The sequence below is a fragment of the Corticium candelabrum genome, chromosome 9 (genome assembly GCF_963422355.1).
Source record: "Corticium candelabrum chromosome 9, ooCorCand1.1, whole genome shotgun sequence".
Taxonomy (NCBI): domain Eukaryota; kingdom Metazoa; phylum Porifera; class Homoscleromorpha; order Homosclerophorida; family Plakinidae; genus Corticium; species Corticium candelabrum.
Window position 1 is genome coordinate 101,456 of NC_085093.1, and position 15,161 is coordinate 116,616.

The following is a 15,161-nucleotide window of genomic DNA, read 5'->3' on the forward strand; positions in this document are numbered from 1 at the left end:
ATTGCTGCCGACCCAGCCAGCCATCGCGAACTCCGTCTTTAGCTAAAATAATATGACGTATATGTACGGGTGACACGCTCCGCACTGCACGCCGCTTTTGACAGTGTCGTCTGTCATTACCTCAGTCAAGACTGTCGTTTACTACCTACTTCTGTTGATCAGACACAGAGAAAGTTGATCATTTTGCAAGTAGTCTCTAGAGTCTTATTTGCCAAGTCATCGTTCGTGGCCGTTGCTTGGGGTACGTAGGCCGTATGTAAAACATCTACATCTCCTAGCAGGCTTTGGTTGTCTGAGGACTCTTAAGCTGTACTGCTGCCTTGCTGCTGACTCTTTTCGACAACCTGTCGACGCTGGTCGTCATCTTTCTGTTTTCATTGCTTTTGAGCTGTAGCACGTAAACTCCGATTCCTGCTAGCTAATTATAATTAACAGCTTTCACTAGGCTAGTAAACAGTTCGCACGTCTCCCGGAGGGGAGGAATCTAGCACGTAAACAAATGAGAGTCAGCTGCGACGTACATGGTGTGCACAATGTGAGAACAGCTAATTGTTTGATTGAGTTTAAATTAATCAAATTGCAGCTTTGAACCTTCCAACATAGTATGCAAATCTTACGGATTCAATCACACTGGCGGCAAATAGTGGTCTGATGAAGGTGACAATGATATGATAACGTCATTAAAATTTGTACATTTCAATTAATTTGAATGCCGGTGTTACACACTCACTTCGGCATGCACTTTTGTCTACAATTCAGATTGCTAAATAATACGATAATTATGGACGGTCCTTTACATGAATCTACACTGGAGGACAATAATTTAGTTAGAATTTTTTGATCTGAGTATATATCATGCACATGCATGGCATGCGCTTCCAGTATTTTGTACAAACGTGACCATCAAAGTGTAGCGGTAAAAGGCGTACTGTTGTAAACTTTAAAAGGTGTTTTCTTTTTCTTTAACAGGTAATGGCATCTGATTCCCGGTAGAAATTGTCCAAAATTTAAAACGTTGCAACAAATGAGAACAAAATACGTTTTAGGTTTGGTTCACATCAGTAGAACACTGGGTATGTAGACAGGTCTATATATATATATATATATATATATATATATATATATATATATATATATATATACTATCTCTAAGACTGTCAAGCAAGTTTGATTGGCTTCTAGATTAAAATGTGTTACGTAAAAAAATTGTGCGGGGGCGTGGTCATGAGAATTTCCGCCGTGCCTTACAAAAATCCTGGGGACAACCCTGCAGGTACAGCACCAAATAATAACTGTGTTTTACATGACTTTGCTAATGTAAGATAAGCCAGACATTTATATATATATATATATATATCTTTGTATTTATGACTTGCATGGAGATTGGTCGTTAAAGTTGTATCAGAGTGTGATTACGCACTAGGTCTAACGTCAGCGATGCTAGAAGAGCCGGCACCGACTTGTGTTTCCTCAAATACGTTTCAACCAACTCCGATAATCCGGCGGAGAATTGCGTATCTTTCATGGCTACACACCTCCCACCATCATTGACCTGAAATAAAAAAAAATCGAATCCTGATAGACCGTTTTTCAAATGGCGTGTGTGTTTTTTACTTCAAAAATCAAGTGGTCTTCATCTCTTTCTGCGTATATCGACGTCAGTCGACACTGGTTGTCTGGTCTTAAATCGATGCGGTATCCGAGCAATGAGTAGACGGCATTGCGGAAATCGCGCGCTTTGGCTTGAAACATCATTTCCATTCTCTCTCGTTTTGTCTGCTCGTTCTTGAGTTTTTCTTGCAGCTCTACTATATCGTAATGACCTCCTACACCGCCCGTCGGCACTTGTTTGCCACCTAGAGCTGCTTGCAGTTGCTGCCTCAACTGTTGGTTGTCTTTTCTCAAGAGAGCGAGCTTTTGTCTATGGTCTGATTTGACGGCTTCGAGAGGATTTCCCGGGCCAGCAAAACGCATGACTTTTGACATAGCGGCGGCCTCAATTCTACAAATAAAAAATGAAATTTAGGATTGAGATTTACGAGATTGTTGACTTTTTACTGGGGATCTATTGCTGTTGACTCTGCCGGTGTTTGCCTTCTTACAGCTTCTATCTCTCTTTCCAACTAGAATCAATTAAATGATTGTGTCAATATGCTTCATTGCTCAAGTGTCTCCTGACAGTTTTTCTACCTCTTTGACAAGCTCCACTAACTTTTCTTTGTCTTGTCTTGCCAATTGAATCTAAGATATTTCACTGATAAAGTGTTGTAAACTTAATAATCACATTGTTCTGTCAACCTCTTGTCTGTGGTCACTTTTAAGTTGTTTGATTTCAGTTTCGTATGACTTCAAAGAATTTCTGATTTTATCACGATCCTGTGGAATTTAAATTAGAATTATTAACGAAAACTTGACAATAGAACTAGTCTATTACCGTTTTCAGGAAATGAACCTTTCTTTCCAATTTTTTCAATGCCTCGGCAGCTTTCTTTGATTTCTCCTGCAGGCAATACATATTATAAACCATAATCGTGATCAGCACTTATTGCATGCATACAACTATTTGTATGGGTTTCTCCATTGCTTCTAATTTAATTTAAGTTGGCACGTTGATTACACTATATTTTGATTAACGTTTGCTTGCCTCGAAATATACTAACAAATCAGTTGAACCTTTCCAAGTTAGTCACTTTACCTTACCTGCTCTTGAACAAACTCATGTTCACATTTGGCAAGTCTCTGATTAGCTGCTTCCAAATTGCTCTCCAAAATCTTCAGTCTAACACAAAGTGATTGTACAGCAATAGTGACAAATTATGTCACATTTAGTAGACCTGGTGGCAAGGCGTCCTTTCTCTTCTACCACAACACAGTGTCTTTGCTGTAGTTCAGCTAGCATTCGACTCATCTCTTGAGGAGTTCTGTAACGACATAGAACCATAAATTTCTAAGTCCTGATCACTTTAACGTGCTTGTACTGTACCTGACTCTCACAGCACCACCTGTGTCACAGGTTTCCCACAGTTTAGAAATTCTCTTCAGTTCCTATACAATGTCAGTCCCTTAGTTACTTCTTACTCTTAAAAGGTTAAGATTCAAACTGACTTCATTTTCTAGTTCCAATTTAGCTGCATTGACCAACCTTGCTTCTGCTCTCTGAAGTTTGGCTTCCACACTTGCGTTCTGCTCCATCAACACAGCATTATTATCAGCCAGTTTCCTAGTCACAGCAACCAGCAGTTGTACCAATGAAGTCTGTTCATCAATTCAACACAACTCTAACCTGAGACCCATATTCTCCTGTTCAAGATTTTGGCATTTCTGTTTAAGTGAACTGAATTTCATCAATTGGCTATGGCTATTTTCAACTGCCTTTATCTTTGCCCGATACTGCTCAACTAAACTCTCCAATTCCTAACATAAGAGTAAACAAGTTATGAGAAATAGGTTGGACTATAAAATATAGCTATCCCTTGACTGTTCGTGTATTTTGCTGAATATCAACAAGCAGTCATACAGAGTACATACCTTCACTTTGTGCACTGCCTGTCTTTCCCTATGTTCACAACCCTCCAGTTCTGTTAGCTTGGCAGCAGTTTGTCTGCTTTTCCTAACACAGTATTGCATCATTATCTAGACAGTTGACTTACTGCAGCACATGGAGTTGAACACCTACATACATCTCACACCTGTCCAGCTGCGCTGACGTTTCTTTAAGTTTCGACTCCAGTTTAGCATTTGCATGTTCTTGCCTTGACATATAATTAAAACACATGACCACTTCACGTGCTACTTCATGCAATACTCTTGGAACCGAACATAATACGTCAAGTGCTCATATTCTCTAAACCTTATCTCATACAAAATATAATGGAGACAACTGTGCATGGACTACAGTATTTAAAAGTATCCACCCTACAATATGTAATCAGCATTTACTATCAAATTATTAAAGAAATCCATCTTTAACCTTGTGAGTAGCTCGTTCATCTGAATGATTTTTTCCTGAGCAGTTTCTTTTGCCTACACGTTCGACCTTCATCCACCTACATTTCTTACTACACAACTAGCAGAATGCATGTTTACCACATCCAGCTTCGTTTTCAAGTCTTTCTTCTCTAGAGTCAGCTTGCGTATTCTTTCTTCGTACACCCTTCTTCCAGACTCCATTCTCTCTTTCATCTCGTCAAGCTGCTCTTCAAGGGTATTCGTGCGATCACACATCAATCCCCTCTGTCTGCGCAGTTCTTCAATCCTCTCATCTCTCTGTTTCACCTTGGCTGCCTCGTCCTCGACTAACTGCTGTGTCTCAAAACGTCTGATTTTGGCTTCACGTTGAACGGAATCTACTTTGGTCTCTAGACTGGCAATCTGGGCTCTGTAAGACAGCCTTTCTGCAGGAAACAATTCGCTAGAGGTAGAAGCTGCGCTTGTCTGTAATAATGAGGAATCGTCTGTTGAAGCAGCAAAAGACCGTGCAAACTGCATGTCCTAAATACAATACCCACATGCAGCTGCTACATAGCCAATACAAGTATGCTGATGTTACAACTGTACGAACAATGGAACTTCTCCTTCTAGTCGGAAAGTCTCTGTCATTACTAATAAACTCCTGAAACGCACGGTGCATAGTCGTCTCTTCGTCTTCAAGCCCTCGCCCGGCCATCACTCAAACTATCACCGCCTAGAAGCCCGGATAAATATGTAAGCCCCGGATGTTGCGTAGTCTGTTGCAGTTATCTTGCAGTCATCTAGCTAGCCTTGATAATGAGCGGTGAAAAGGGCGAGCTTGCCGGAGGTGCGGTGTGCAACCGTCTTGCCGACGTCAAGGACTGCGAATCGGGACGAAAGAACGGTGCGTTTCTAGCTCCAGCCACTGCGGCCCTATCGCAGTCGGACGACGCTGATAGTCCGTCTCCGGACGTGCAAACGAAAAAGCGACGCAGACTGAGACTGAAGGTCTTCCGACGCTTTGTACAGCGCGCTCTGCACTTTGTCGTTCCGACACACGAGTCGCGATCGAAAGGCGAGCAGCAGCATCAGCAGCAGCAGCCTCCGCGGGGCAGCAGCGATGATTATGGTGGCGCCGGTAGGCGTGGAAACGAGCGAACGTTCGGAGAAACGGCGCTCTCTCGACGAGTTCTAGACCCAAATGCACCCACACCGGGCGTCGCAGGCCTCAGCAACCACGGCAATACGTGTTTCATGAACGCCGTCTTGCAGTGTCTGAACAACACGGACAGTCTGGCCGAGTACTTCGTTATGGATCTATGCAAGAGCGACATGGAGGCGAAGAGGCAGGCGAGGCGATCGGGCGGTTGCGGCGAGGTGACGGAGCAGTTGGCGGTGCTGATGAAGAGTCTCTGGTCGTGTTGTTACACGCCGCGCGTCACTGCCGAATTGAAGCAACTGATTGGGCGGCAGGCGCCGCAGTATAGGGGATACGCGCAGCACGACGCGCAGGAGTTTCTGCTGTGGATATTGGACAAGGTGCATGAGGACCTCAATCGTGTGGTCAAGAAGAAGTATTGCTGTCTCAAGGTTTGTGTGGATGAGGAGTTTTTGTGTGCGTAAATTGACGCGCCTCATGTTTACTGTGTGGAGGCAAATGAACTGCCGTTATGAGAGTGATGATGGAAACGCAGTTAAAGAAGTAGTTTGTGCTGACGTTGGTGGTTGTGATTTGCGGGTGGTGAACCAACTGATGCATGACCTCGGTGGACACACACACACACACACACACACACACACACACCACTGCAAGCGTTAATTGTTATTTTATTTACAGGATGTACCTGGGAGACCTGATCATGAAATAGCTGCTGAAGCATTAGCTAATCATCGACGCTGCAATGATAGTTTTGTGTCTGATCTTTTCCAAGCACAGTATAGATCAGAACTGACATGCCCGGTCTGTCACCAAAGATCGGTTACCTTTGATCCTTTCCTCTGCATTTCTCTGCCTCTCCCACAATGTCGAAAGATGGCTATCGACGTCACTGTAGTCTACCGAGATCACGACCGAGCTGATTTGCAACTTGTTGCCACTGTAGATGTGTCTAGGACTATTGAAGACCTTCGGATGGAGATTTCTCGTTTAGCAAGCATTCCTTTTAGTTTTATTGTGCTCACTGAGGTGTATGACAGTGGCTTTGATCGAACATTTTTTGATACCAATTCTGTGTCAACCATTCGTGAGGGCGACAACATTGTTGCATTTGAAGCTCGATATCAAAAGTCGAAATCGTCAACGCGGAGTCTGGCGTCACTTGTATCAACCAGCAGTGCTGGATCTCGGAGAAGTAGCTCAGTTCGTGAGACACTTTTGATTTTGCTTATTCATCAGTTATTTGACACAGACAATGCTCAGAGGTAGCAATATGCAAATTGTTTGAAACTAGGGCTGATGTATATGTGTTACCATTATAGTTTGTTTGGCTCGATGAGCGTACTTCGGGTTTACCGAGACATTAGCTTTTTGGATCTACAGACAGTTATCTTGAAACTTATGGCAAAGCATCTCAGGGGTGGAGAAGTTACTCAGACAGTAAGTCATTACTATTTGTGTGTGGGTTTTATAGATCACTCGTCTGTTACTTGTGATGACAATGGTAGGAATTGTCTATAAGAAAAGGAATTTGTAGGAAGCGTAGTAGTCATATTTGTACATTTCTGGGCTTTATCCACTTTTGCACCCTAAAAAGAACAAGAAACAATACTTTGTGTTTACCAGTGATGCATTGTGTACATTTAAATATGTCTGTCATTGAGCTGGTAATATCTAGTTGCTACCTTTGAAGAGATGATAATTAAGTTAACTTGAGGTTGGTATGTGATGGTCCTGGGACGTCTTCTGTTTTTCAAACATGTTTCTTGTTTCTAGATGAAACAAACACTCATGCTGAGGCTCAGTGTTGTGGATGGTGTTCATACGAAATCATATCTTCCTCATGATCTTGATCATCCTCTTTTTACAACAATTATTGATAGGTAGCGTTCCAGTTGGACTTAGTTGTTGTTTGTTGTTCTAATAGTTCTCTGTAGGGCGAAAGCGTTATGCACACCTGGAGGTGGACCGAGTCATGTTAAGATGATGGTTGAGTGGAGTCAGCAGCTTAAATCGAGGTTGGATTTGTTTGCTGACAGTGTGAATATGAATGTGAATGCAGCCTATTTTGTGTCTGAGCTACATGTATAATGTGTATGATGGTCATGGTTTAAGGATGTTCGGATATGCATGTGAACTGAATCTGCCAAGATCTTCAGTGTAGGTTGATGACAGCGAGATACCCGTACACTTGCATATGAAGTTTTTACCAACTGTTTATTAGAACGTAGACTTTTTATATCAATTTTCTCAGCTATTTAGGACAATTTAATTACAAAGTGTGGCAATTTATGTTGTTATAACAGTTGGTGCTTGCTGTATGGATGCAGACATGCATTGTATGTCAAAACAAAGAATATGGAGAGCATTAGTAAGTAATCGGTATTTGTCATTACAAATAGATTTACAGACTTCTGTTGGGAAAGTCATCGTTCATTCTGATCGCTGTCTAGTGTTTGTTTAATATGTATACAACTAACTAGAGTAATGCAATTTGGTGGTTTGTAATGTTCTGTGCATTGTATGTAATTTTTTTCGTTCTTGAAGATATGGAGAGGTTTGTGTTTGTGCATGTTGTTAGTAGTATGCAGAGGTGATAGTAAGGCAATTATTTTTATGTATTGACTATCCTATTCGTTACTGGGAAATATAAAGGATACTTTGATAGCAACATCTTTTTTATGGTTTGGTTTATCACTGTTTAGTTTACTGGCCGCTGTTCCCATTATCGTTCCACAAGAACATGACAGTGTATCCCAAATTAAGCAAGCTTTGTATCAACCTGATGAAGTAAAGCTAGAAGAATGCTTCCACTTGTATACAAGCGAAGAAAGAGTGAGAAATTATGTTTGTAAGTTGTGTGTAAGGGTTTTTACCGTGTGTTTGTAGCTCGGATCTAGTGATTCTTGGTATTGTCCCAACTGTCGACAACATCAACAAGGCACTGTGAAAAGACTAAGCCTTTGGACCTTGCCTGAAGTTCTTGTCATACATTTGAAGAGATTCAAACAGGTATGGAATGATCTATATCGGGATTTTGTGTATTTAACTTTCTGGCTGGTTAGTAGTTTATCTCATTATTTGACGTCCCTTGGGTGTCCTAGTTATGACAACTATTGTAACTACATGATTTGTCTCTGTATGGAATAGACTGTTTGCCAACCCAAGATCGACATCTCGTATTACTGTTAACCCGGATTACTTGTGATACTTTAATAGCTGCGTATTATCGTAATTTTATAGTAAATTTATAGTCATACAGTGTGGACAATTTGATGCAGTCCTGTATTGTGACATTGACTATCTACTTTATTGTGGCAGCTGTTTGATGAAGTAACCTAGTGTAGTCATCTGTTTGATGATGTAACCTAGTGTAATCATATCAGACATTTACCACACAATAGGTTCTCACCTATGTTACCATAAATTGTGAGGAAGGTGTGGGGGTAGTTTGAGATAGTCAAGAAATAAGACTTTGTAATTAGGCGTAAATGCTATCTCATCTGTAAATGAATGTGACTGAGTTTGTTTCGAGAGAACAGAGGTAATAGAAAGAATGATGTTGAAATGGAAACTCTGATCTCAGAAGAAGAACTTGGTGAAATTGTTCTAGACTGACGACAGGTTTACAGTACTGTGGTATGTTGTACTAAAATTAGCAGTCATTGCTACTGCCTTATTTACATAAAGGCATTAGGAATAGAAGGGTGACTAGAGGTGCTTCTGTAGAATATGTATTATTGCTCTATTGTAGTTGTCAGTGTTGTACTCTTTATGACAACAGGACTATATGTGTGTTGTACATAGGTGTCTTCCATGCGACGAACTAAACTGCACACTCTGGTCAAGTTTCCAATCACTGACCTAGATATGACTTCTCATGTAGAGGGCGGCTCACCCACTGGAGACAGAGTCTCAGAAGGTGATGAAAATATATATGACTTGTATGCTGTGTGCAATCATCATGGTGGCATGGCCGGCGGCCACTACACAGCCTTCTGTCTCAATCCTGTCAGCAATCAGTGGCATTCATATGATGATCAGTTTATTCAGCCATTAAAGGAGTCTGCTATCATATCTCGTGGTGCTTATATTCTTTTCTATATTAAGCGTAATCCGAATTCTGCGAACACCGCAAAACAGTTCCAACATTGGGTTGATCAGATGCCTCAATTCAACTTACTTCCAGAAACTGCAGTCAAAGAATCTGGTAACAGTAATGCTAGTCATGAGTTAGTCGAATCAGCTGTTTAATAATACAGCAGCTGTATCCTCTTCATTAGATGTACAAATTGCTGATGCTGAGTTACCTGTGTGTAAAAAATTGTAAATGAACCGGTTCATATACTCTGCTACGCTTGTAATCCCAAGTCTATGCTTATTATATAGAATTATATGTTGTCTATTGTTCTCTACAATAATTTACTGATGTGGTGGAATGTATAATGATTTCTGTCAAGCAGCGAGCTCTTCTTTCTGCATTTTGCAAGTACAGAAAATTGCTTCACTTTTTAAATTGAGTTTTGTGTCTGACTTGATTTGGTGAATAGTCGAAGACACACTGTTTGGTTCTGTTTGGCCCCTTCACAACTGGAGTGGTATCAAGTTTGTAGAGGTCTACAGACACACAAGCTAGATTTGGTTTACATAACTATTGCGACTGCCTGCACAGTGTGACTTAATTGAACTTGAACCTACATCTGCTGTCCGAAAGCGCTTTGTCTGTGTGTTTAGGAAACGAGCAAATTTTATTAATTAATTTAAACACGTGTAGATCCATAAAGAACGTAATACCTAACGTTCTAAACGTACAGAAAACAAGGCAAGTAAAGAAAATACAGAAATCAGAAAAAAAACAATTTTTCAAAATCTTGCGCCACCCGGGAATCGAACCCGGGGCAGGAGAATGGGAATCTCCTATGTTACCACTACACTAGTGGCGCAGGGTAGCTAGCGTGGTACAGACTGTACTACATAACAGATCGAGAAGTGAGTATGTGCAACATCTTAATTAATTAATGAATATCCCGGCTTTATAGAAATGAATTTCATTTCGCGACGTTCACCGGTGTTGTCTCTCAAAGGATCTGTCGCCGCTAGCCAGCCACTAGCAGTCCGAGCTGGAGTGTCAATTCTGGAGAAGGGCGGAAATGCTGCCGATGCGGCTGTGGCTGTTGCTGCAGCTCTGAACGTCACAGAGCCTTGCAGCACTGGACTAGGAGGAGACAGTTTCTGCCTTTTCTACGACAACGGTACAAAGGAAGTGCACGGTCTCAATGGAAGGTTGGCTCATACGTGATGCCTAGTAGATTTGTTACTGTTAATTGTTGCATGTTATTGTTGTTATTGTTGTTGTTATTGTTGTTGTTATTGTTGTTATTCTTATTGCTGTTGTTATCATTGTTGTTATTGTTATTGTTGTTGTTATTGTTGTTGTTGTTATTGTTGGTGTTATTGTTGTTATTGTTATTTTTTATTGTTATTGTTGTCACTGTTAATTGTCATTGTTGTTATTGTTGTTGTTATTACTTCTTCAACATGCTTTTGCATAGTTTTGGTGGGTCCAGACCCATTGAGAAATAAATGACCAAATTTTTGGAGCATAGTGTACATTTTACAAAAGAAAAGCAACGTTAACCGATGCCTAAATAGCTGCTAGGACAGTTTTAGTCAGGAGTGTTGGATGTATACTGTAGGTTTAAATGCTGTATGTGTGAAGATGCTCCAGCATCTGTGTGCACATCACCCCAGAGTCCAAGTGGAAGATGAGTGTATCCTACCTTTGGACTTCATTGGTTGCGTGACTAGCATCATTGTGCATGACATTATTGCCTATGCAAGGAAATTAATAGTTTAATTGACATTCTAATGTTGACAATATTGGACAACTTGCACCAACAGGTATTCATAAATTGGATATTCTTTGTTGTGACCATCAATACCATCATACATACTAGTGCTGTGTGGTTATAATTGTAGTGGTCGATCTCCTACAAATCTTACACTTGACTTACTTCAAGAACAAGGATATGGGAAGCACAACTTACTACCGATACGGCATGCTTACAATGTTACAGTTCCTGGAGCAGCAGCAGCATGGTTAGATACAATAGAAACGTTTGGCAGTGGCAAGGTAGAAAAGCACGGCTAGAGATAAACGTAGTTATAGAGTTATAGGTATTGTCTTGTGACTCACATAGATATCTCGTAGTGAAATACTGCAACCAGCTATAAATTTAGCAACAGAAGGATTTCCAGTGTCCGCTATTACCGCGTATAGTTGGAATGCAGGAGTCGATTGTTTGCTGATGAAAAGAAATCCACATGGTCGGACATTGCTGTTGCACGACAAAGCACCTCTTGCTGGTGAAGTGATGAGAATGCCAGTGCTGGCAAAGACCTTAAACGTTTGGACGAGTCACAATATTTTCGATGCATTATTAAGTTGTGTGAATATACTTTCAGTCTTTAGCTGTCGATGGTAAGGATGGTTTCTACAAGGGCAGAATTGCCAAAGCAATTGCTGATATCGTGCAAAGCAATGGTGGTGTTTTATCTGTCGAAGACATGGAACAACATGAAACAACCTTTGACAATCCAATCAAGGTTACCTATAAAGGAATCAATGTGTGGGAGATGCCCCCCAATGGACAAGGAATCACCGCTCTGTTAGCATTGAATTTACTCAAAGGCATTGATACTAAAGGTTATTGACTTTTTATTTATGTTGTTGTGTTATGAGTCAGAATTTGAATTCAATAATGCTTCAAGGTATGGGCCATAATTCAATAAAATATTTGAGTACACTTATACAAGCCATGCAGCTCGGCTTTGCTGATAGTCAATGGTACTGTGCTGATCCGGCGATGGTACCTGTCCCTGTAGAAGAACTTCTGTCTGATAGCTATGCTGCCAAGAGGAGGTTGCTGATCAATCCCAATAGGTTAGAAAACAGTGGAATTGCCTACCAGTCATATTGATATCATTAGTCGTGGCACAGGGCTCTTGATCGATGGCACCAAGGCTCTCCGACGAGTTCCAGTGACACGGTGTACTTTTCTGTCGTTGACTCACAAGGCAATGCCTGCTCATTTATCAACAGCAATTACATGGGATTTGGAACTGGACTGGTGCCAGACGGGTGCGGATTCACATTACAAGTCAGTTGAGAGACTTGGCCACAAACGTATGTTAAACATGACTGGTGGTGTGCTTGTTTGATATAGAATCGAGGAGCAAACTTCTCTCTACAGCAAGCTCATCCTAATGTTGTGGCTCCACGAAAGCGGCCATATCACACTATAATTCCTGGGATGGCAACGTTTGCAGACTCGGGTGATCTGTATGCCAGCTTTGGAGTAATGGGTGGGTTCATGCAGCCTCAAGGACATGTCCAGGTGATCTTGAGCAAGCTAACTTGTCAATCCTACCAAATACGGTGACGATCCTTGTAGGTATTGCTCAATATGATTGAGTTTGATATGGATCCACAAGCAGCCTTGGATATGCCACGTTTTTGCATTATGAATGGAAAAGAAACGTCGACCGAAAGTGAGGTGGCAATAGAAGAAGGCATAGGACAGCAGACTCTGCATGCGTTGGCTTCATTAGGATACAGAGTTCGTGGCCCCATATGCAATTATGATAGAGAACTATTTGGAAGAGGGCAGATTATTCAGAAGAGGTTCGACAAGAATAATATGACAGTTTACTGGGCAGGCTCTGACGGACGGGCTGATGGACTAGCTCTTGCTTCTTTGCTGTAATTACTTGGCATTGCACATTACATTAGGAACATTATTATTTATGAAACCACTGAGGTAAATCCAATCTGCTCGTTCTTCCATATTGCATAGTCTCGTTAATTAATGTACTCTACAAGAGGGAATCCTCTGAGCTGTGACAGCAAATGAAATTAAGGCTGCAACAGCACTCAACGGATGTTAATGTAAGGATGTCAGAGAAGAGGACACAATTAGGAGAACAGATTGAGAGTGAAAGAGTGACGTCGTGCTGTTCTAGTGTTGTGGTTCTGTTCCAGTTGTGTTGTCACACCATGGCAACAGAATTAGGAAGTCTGTTACATCCAGTTTGCGTAGATAATGTACGTCATTGCGATTGACTATAACCGTACAGAAGCGTACAATATCGTACAATATCGTACAATATCGATATCGTGTGGTCAGCAACGTAGTCACCCCCACTCAACCTTCTCACATGTTTTTTCGCAGAAACCACCCCCCACTCCTTCGCTCTCGCCTTTCGTACCTCCCGTCCACACGTGTCCTAACGTGGGAATAGGGCTCTGAAACCCCGACTGGACCCTAGAGACCCCGCAATCTGTCTTCACGACGTGCATTGCCAAGTCTAGTCTACTCCTCAAGCAGCTTTAGACATCTCACCGGCTTTTCTGTCGGTCGTTGCGGTGACGCAAACACGAACTTGCACCGCCCAGCGGTGGTCGTTAGGGAAAGTCCTACGTCTCCTCTATGGGAATCAATTAGCGCGTTGTCGATACGAGGTATCCACACGTGTACACAAGTAGGATGCTCCGCCTCTTAGAAGCAGCGAACCAATGAGCTGCTGATTATGGCAGGTTTGTGGCAGCAGACAATGCTAATGGTGTTTATGTTGTAGCCAATAGACGGTAGGCATTCTCACAGTCTCCGCCTTCACTTTGACTCATCACACGAATTGCTAACGAGATAATTAGAACATCACCAATCGCTGATATAACGTAAGTCGAGAGGCGCGCGAAGTGTCAGTTGCATCTCTCGACGTCTGACATGTCGAACGGATCAGAATCGTCTGTGTCGAGCTTTGAAGATTGTCTCGAAAGACGCTACATCTTCCTACGGAAGATCGGGTCTGGTACGTTCAGCTCAGCCTGGGCCGCACTAGACAAGGTGACGAGGACCAAAGTTGTGTTGAAGACGGTGCACAAGAAGAATACGTCTCGATCTCTTTTCAAAAAAGAACTCAAATACAGTCGCATGCTTTCTGGACATCGACACGTTATCAACACGAGATCGGACGCTTTTGAAACGGACAAGGCATACGTGCTAATTCAAGATCTGGCTGCAGGTGGAGATCTATTCGATGCCATCGGTCCCGAGATTGGGTTGGCAGAGGAGACAGCCAAGCGGTATATTGTGCAGGTCGCTTCAGCTCTTCACTCGATGCACACCAAGGGTCTGGTGCATAGGGATGTGAAGCCAGAGAATATCGTTTTGGAAGATAAGAACGGAAGTAACGTGCTGCTGATCGATTTTGGAATGACGAGACGAACTGGTTATTACATAGAACGAGTCTGTGGAAGCATCCCCTACACTCCTCCAGAGGTCTGTATGGCAGCTGACGGATATCATTGCCACACCTCCTCTGACGTATGGTCTGTAGGAGTTTTGTTGTATTGTATGCTAACCGGCAACTTTCCGTGGGAACAAGCAACAGAGTGTGATTCGAATTTCGCAGAATTTTGTAGGTGGCAACGCGGGGAGTCGGAGAAGATACCACCTCTGTGGAGACAGTTTTCTCCCAAGTTGCTCGAATTGTTTAGTAAATTGTTGTGCTTGGACTGGCAAAAGAGATGCAGTGTCACAGAAATCTTTCACTACACCAAATTCTTCTGGTTCCAACACCCTACTGACAAAAGGCAAATCCAACTGTCAGCATCTAGTGTAGAGGCACTTCGAAGCCTAGTGCAACAGGATCAGGAACAGCACAAGTTGCAGCATCCCACAAATAAAGAACTTTATGCAACCTGTTACATCCCCCACAAGGGTCGGTCAGCAGTGATGCCTGTTAGTGCCTGTTAGGTCATATTGTTGAGTTGACAGAAGATTTGCATTATTATGTAGAAAGTTTGTATATAACTACAAGGATACCATGTGAGGTTGTATAGATAACATAGTAGGACAGTCGGCTGGCCGGCTTCTATTTTCATGTACAATTTCTTGAAGGAGAGAAATATAAGTTTGTTGAGCAAAATCTTGGAGCCTTGCCACGCGTGGATTGGGTGTGTGGTGTGGCTTACCCAGATCTTGCTAGCCAA

At 42.0% G+C, this 15,161-nt stretch overlaps 4 protein-coding genes and 1 non-coding gene across 6 annotated transcripts; 3 read left to right on the plus strand and 2 right to left on the minus strand.

The window, feature by feature from the left end:
- Nucleotides 1-1,280: 1,280 nt before the first annotated feature.
- LOC134184103 (mitotic spindle assembly checkpoint protein MAD1-like) lies at nucleotides 1,281-4,695 on the minus strand. Of its 2 annotated transcripts, none has more exons than XM_062651720.1 (16): nucleotides 4,562-4,695; nucleotides 4,087-4,491; nucleotides 3,971-4,023; nucleotides 3,690-3,752; nucleotides 3,529-3,610; nucleotides 3,284-3,414; nucleotides 3,106-3,220; nucleotides 2,984-3,045; nucleotides 2,835-2,921; nucleotides 2,701-2,779; nucleotides 2,435-2,500; nucleotides 2,299-2,376; nucleotides 2,191-2,241; nucleotides 2,059-2,123; nucleotides 1,615-2,002; nucleotides 1,281-1,552 (listed from the first exon to the last, which is right to left on the minus strand). In XM_062651720.1, exons 1-16 carry the CDS (start codon nucleotides 4,664-4,666, stop codon nucleotides 1,391-1,393), a joined length of 1,992 nt encoding a protein of 663 aa, XP_062507704.1. In that variant the 5' UTR covers nucleotides 4,667-4,695; the 3' UTR covers nucleotides 1,281-1,390. The 2 variants fall into 2 exon arrangements, with proteins under 2 accessions (XP_062507704.1, XP_062507703.1); XM_062651719.1 differs by having other exon boundaries at nucleotides 3,681-3,752.
- Nucleotides 4,696-4,716: 21 nt separating this feature from the next.
- Nucleotides 4,717-9,553, plus strand: LOC134184105 (ubiquitin carboxyl-terminal hydrolase 43-like). Its single transcript, XM_062651721.1, has 8 exons — nucleotides 4,717-5,541; nucleotides 5,789-6,372; nucleotides 6,430-6,547; nucleotides 6,884-6,990; nucleotides 7,045-7,125; nucleotides 7,813-7,942; nucleotides 7,997-8,119; nucleotides 8,915-9,553. Exons 1-8 carry the CDS (start codon nucleotides 4,768-4,770, stop codon nucleotides 9,359-9,361), a joined length of 2,364 nt encoding a protein of 787 aa, XP_062507705.1. The 5' UTR covers nucleotides 4,717-4,767; the 3' UTR covers nucleotides 9,362-9,553.
- Nucleotides 9,554-9,979: 426 nt separating this feature from the next.
- On the minus strand, nucleotides 9,980-10,050 carry Trnag-ccc (transfer RNA glycine (anticodon CCC)). The gene has a single exon. It is a non-coding gene; the product is annotated as a tRNA-Gly (tRNA).
- A 98-nt stretch (nucleotides 10,051-10,148) lies between these two features.
- Nucleotides 10,149-13,005, plus strand: LOC134184215 (glutathione hydrolase-like YwrD proenzyme). Its single transcript, XM_062651847.1, has 8 exons — nucleotides 10,149-10,390; nucleotides 11,087-11,240; nucleotides 11,308-11,514; nucleotides 11,573-11,813; nucleotides 11,879-12,050; nucleotides 12,108-12,267; nucleotides 12,334-12,504; nucleotides 12,562-13,005. Exons 1-8 carry the CDS (start codon nucleotides 10,149-10,151, stop codon nucleotides 12,871-12,873), a joined length of 1,659 nt encoding a protein of 552 aa, XP_062507831.1. The 3' UTR covers nucleotides 12,874-13,005.
- An 834-nt stretch (nucleotides 13,006-13,839) lies between these two features.
- Nucleotides 13,840-15,097, plus strand: LOC134183953 (serine/threonine-protein kinase SBK1-like). Its single transcript, XM_062651545.1, has one exon. It carries the CDS (start codon nucleotides 13,894-13,896, stop codon nucleotides 14,923-14,925), a length of 1,032 nt encoding a protein of 343 aa, XP_062507529.1. The 5' UTR covers nucleotides 13,840-13,893; the 3' UTR covers nucleotides 14,926-15,097.
- The last annotated feature ends 64 nt before the right edge of the window (nucleotides 15,098-15,161 follow it).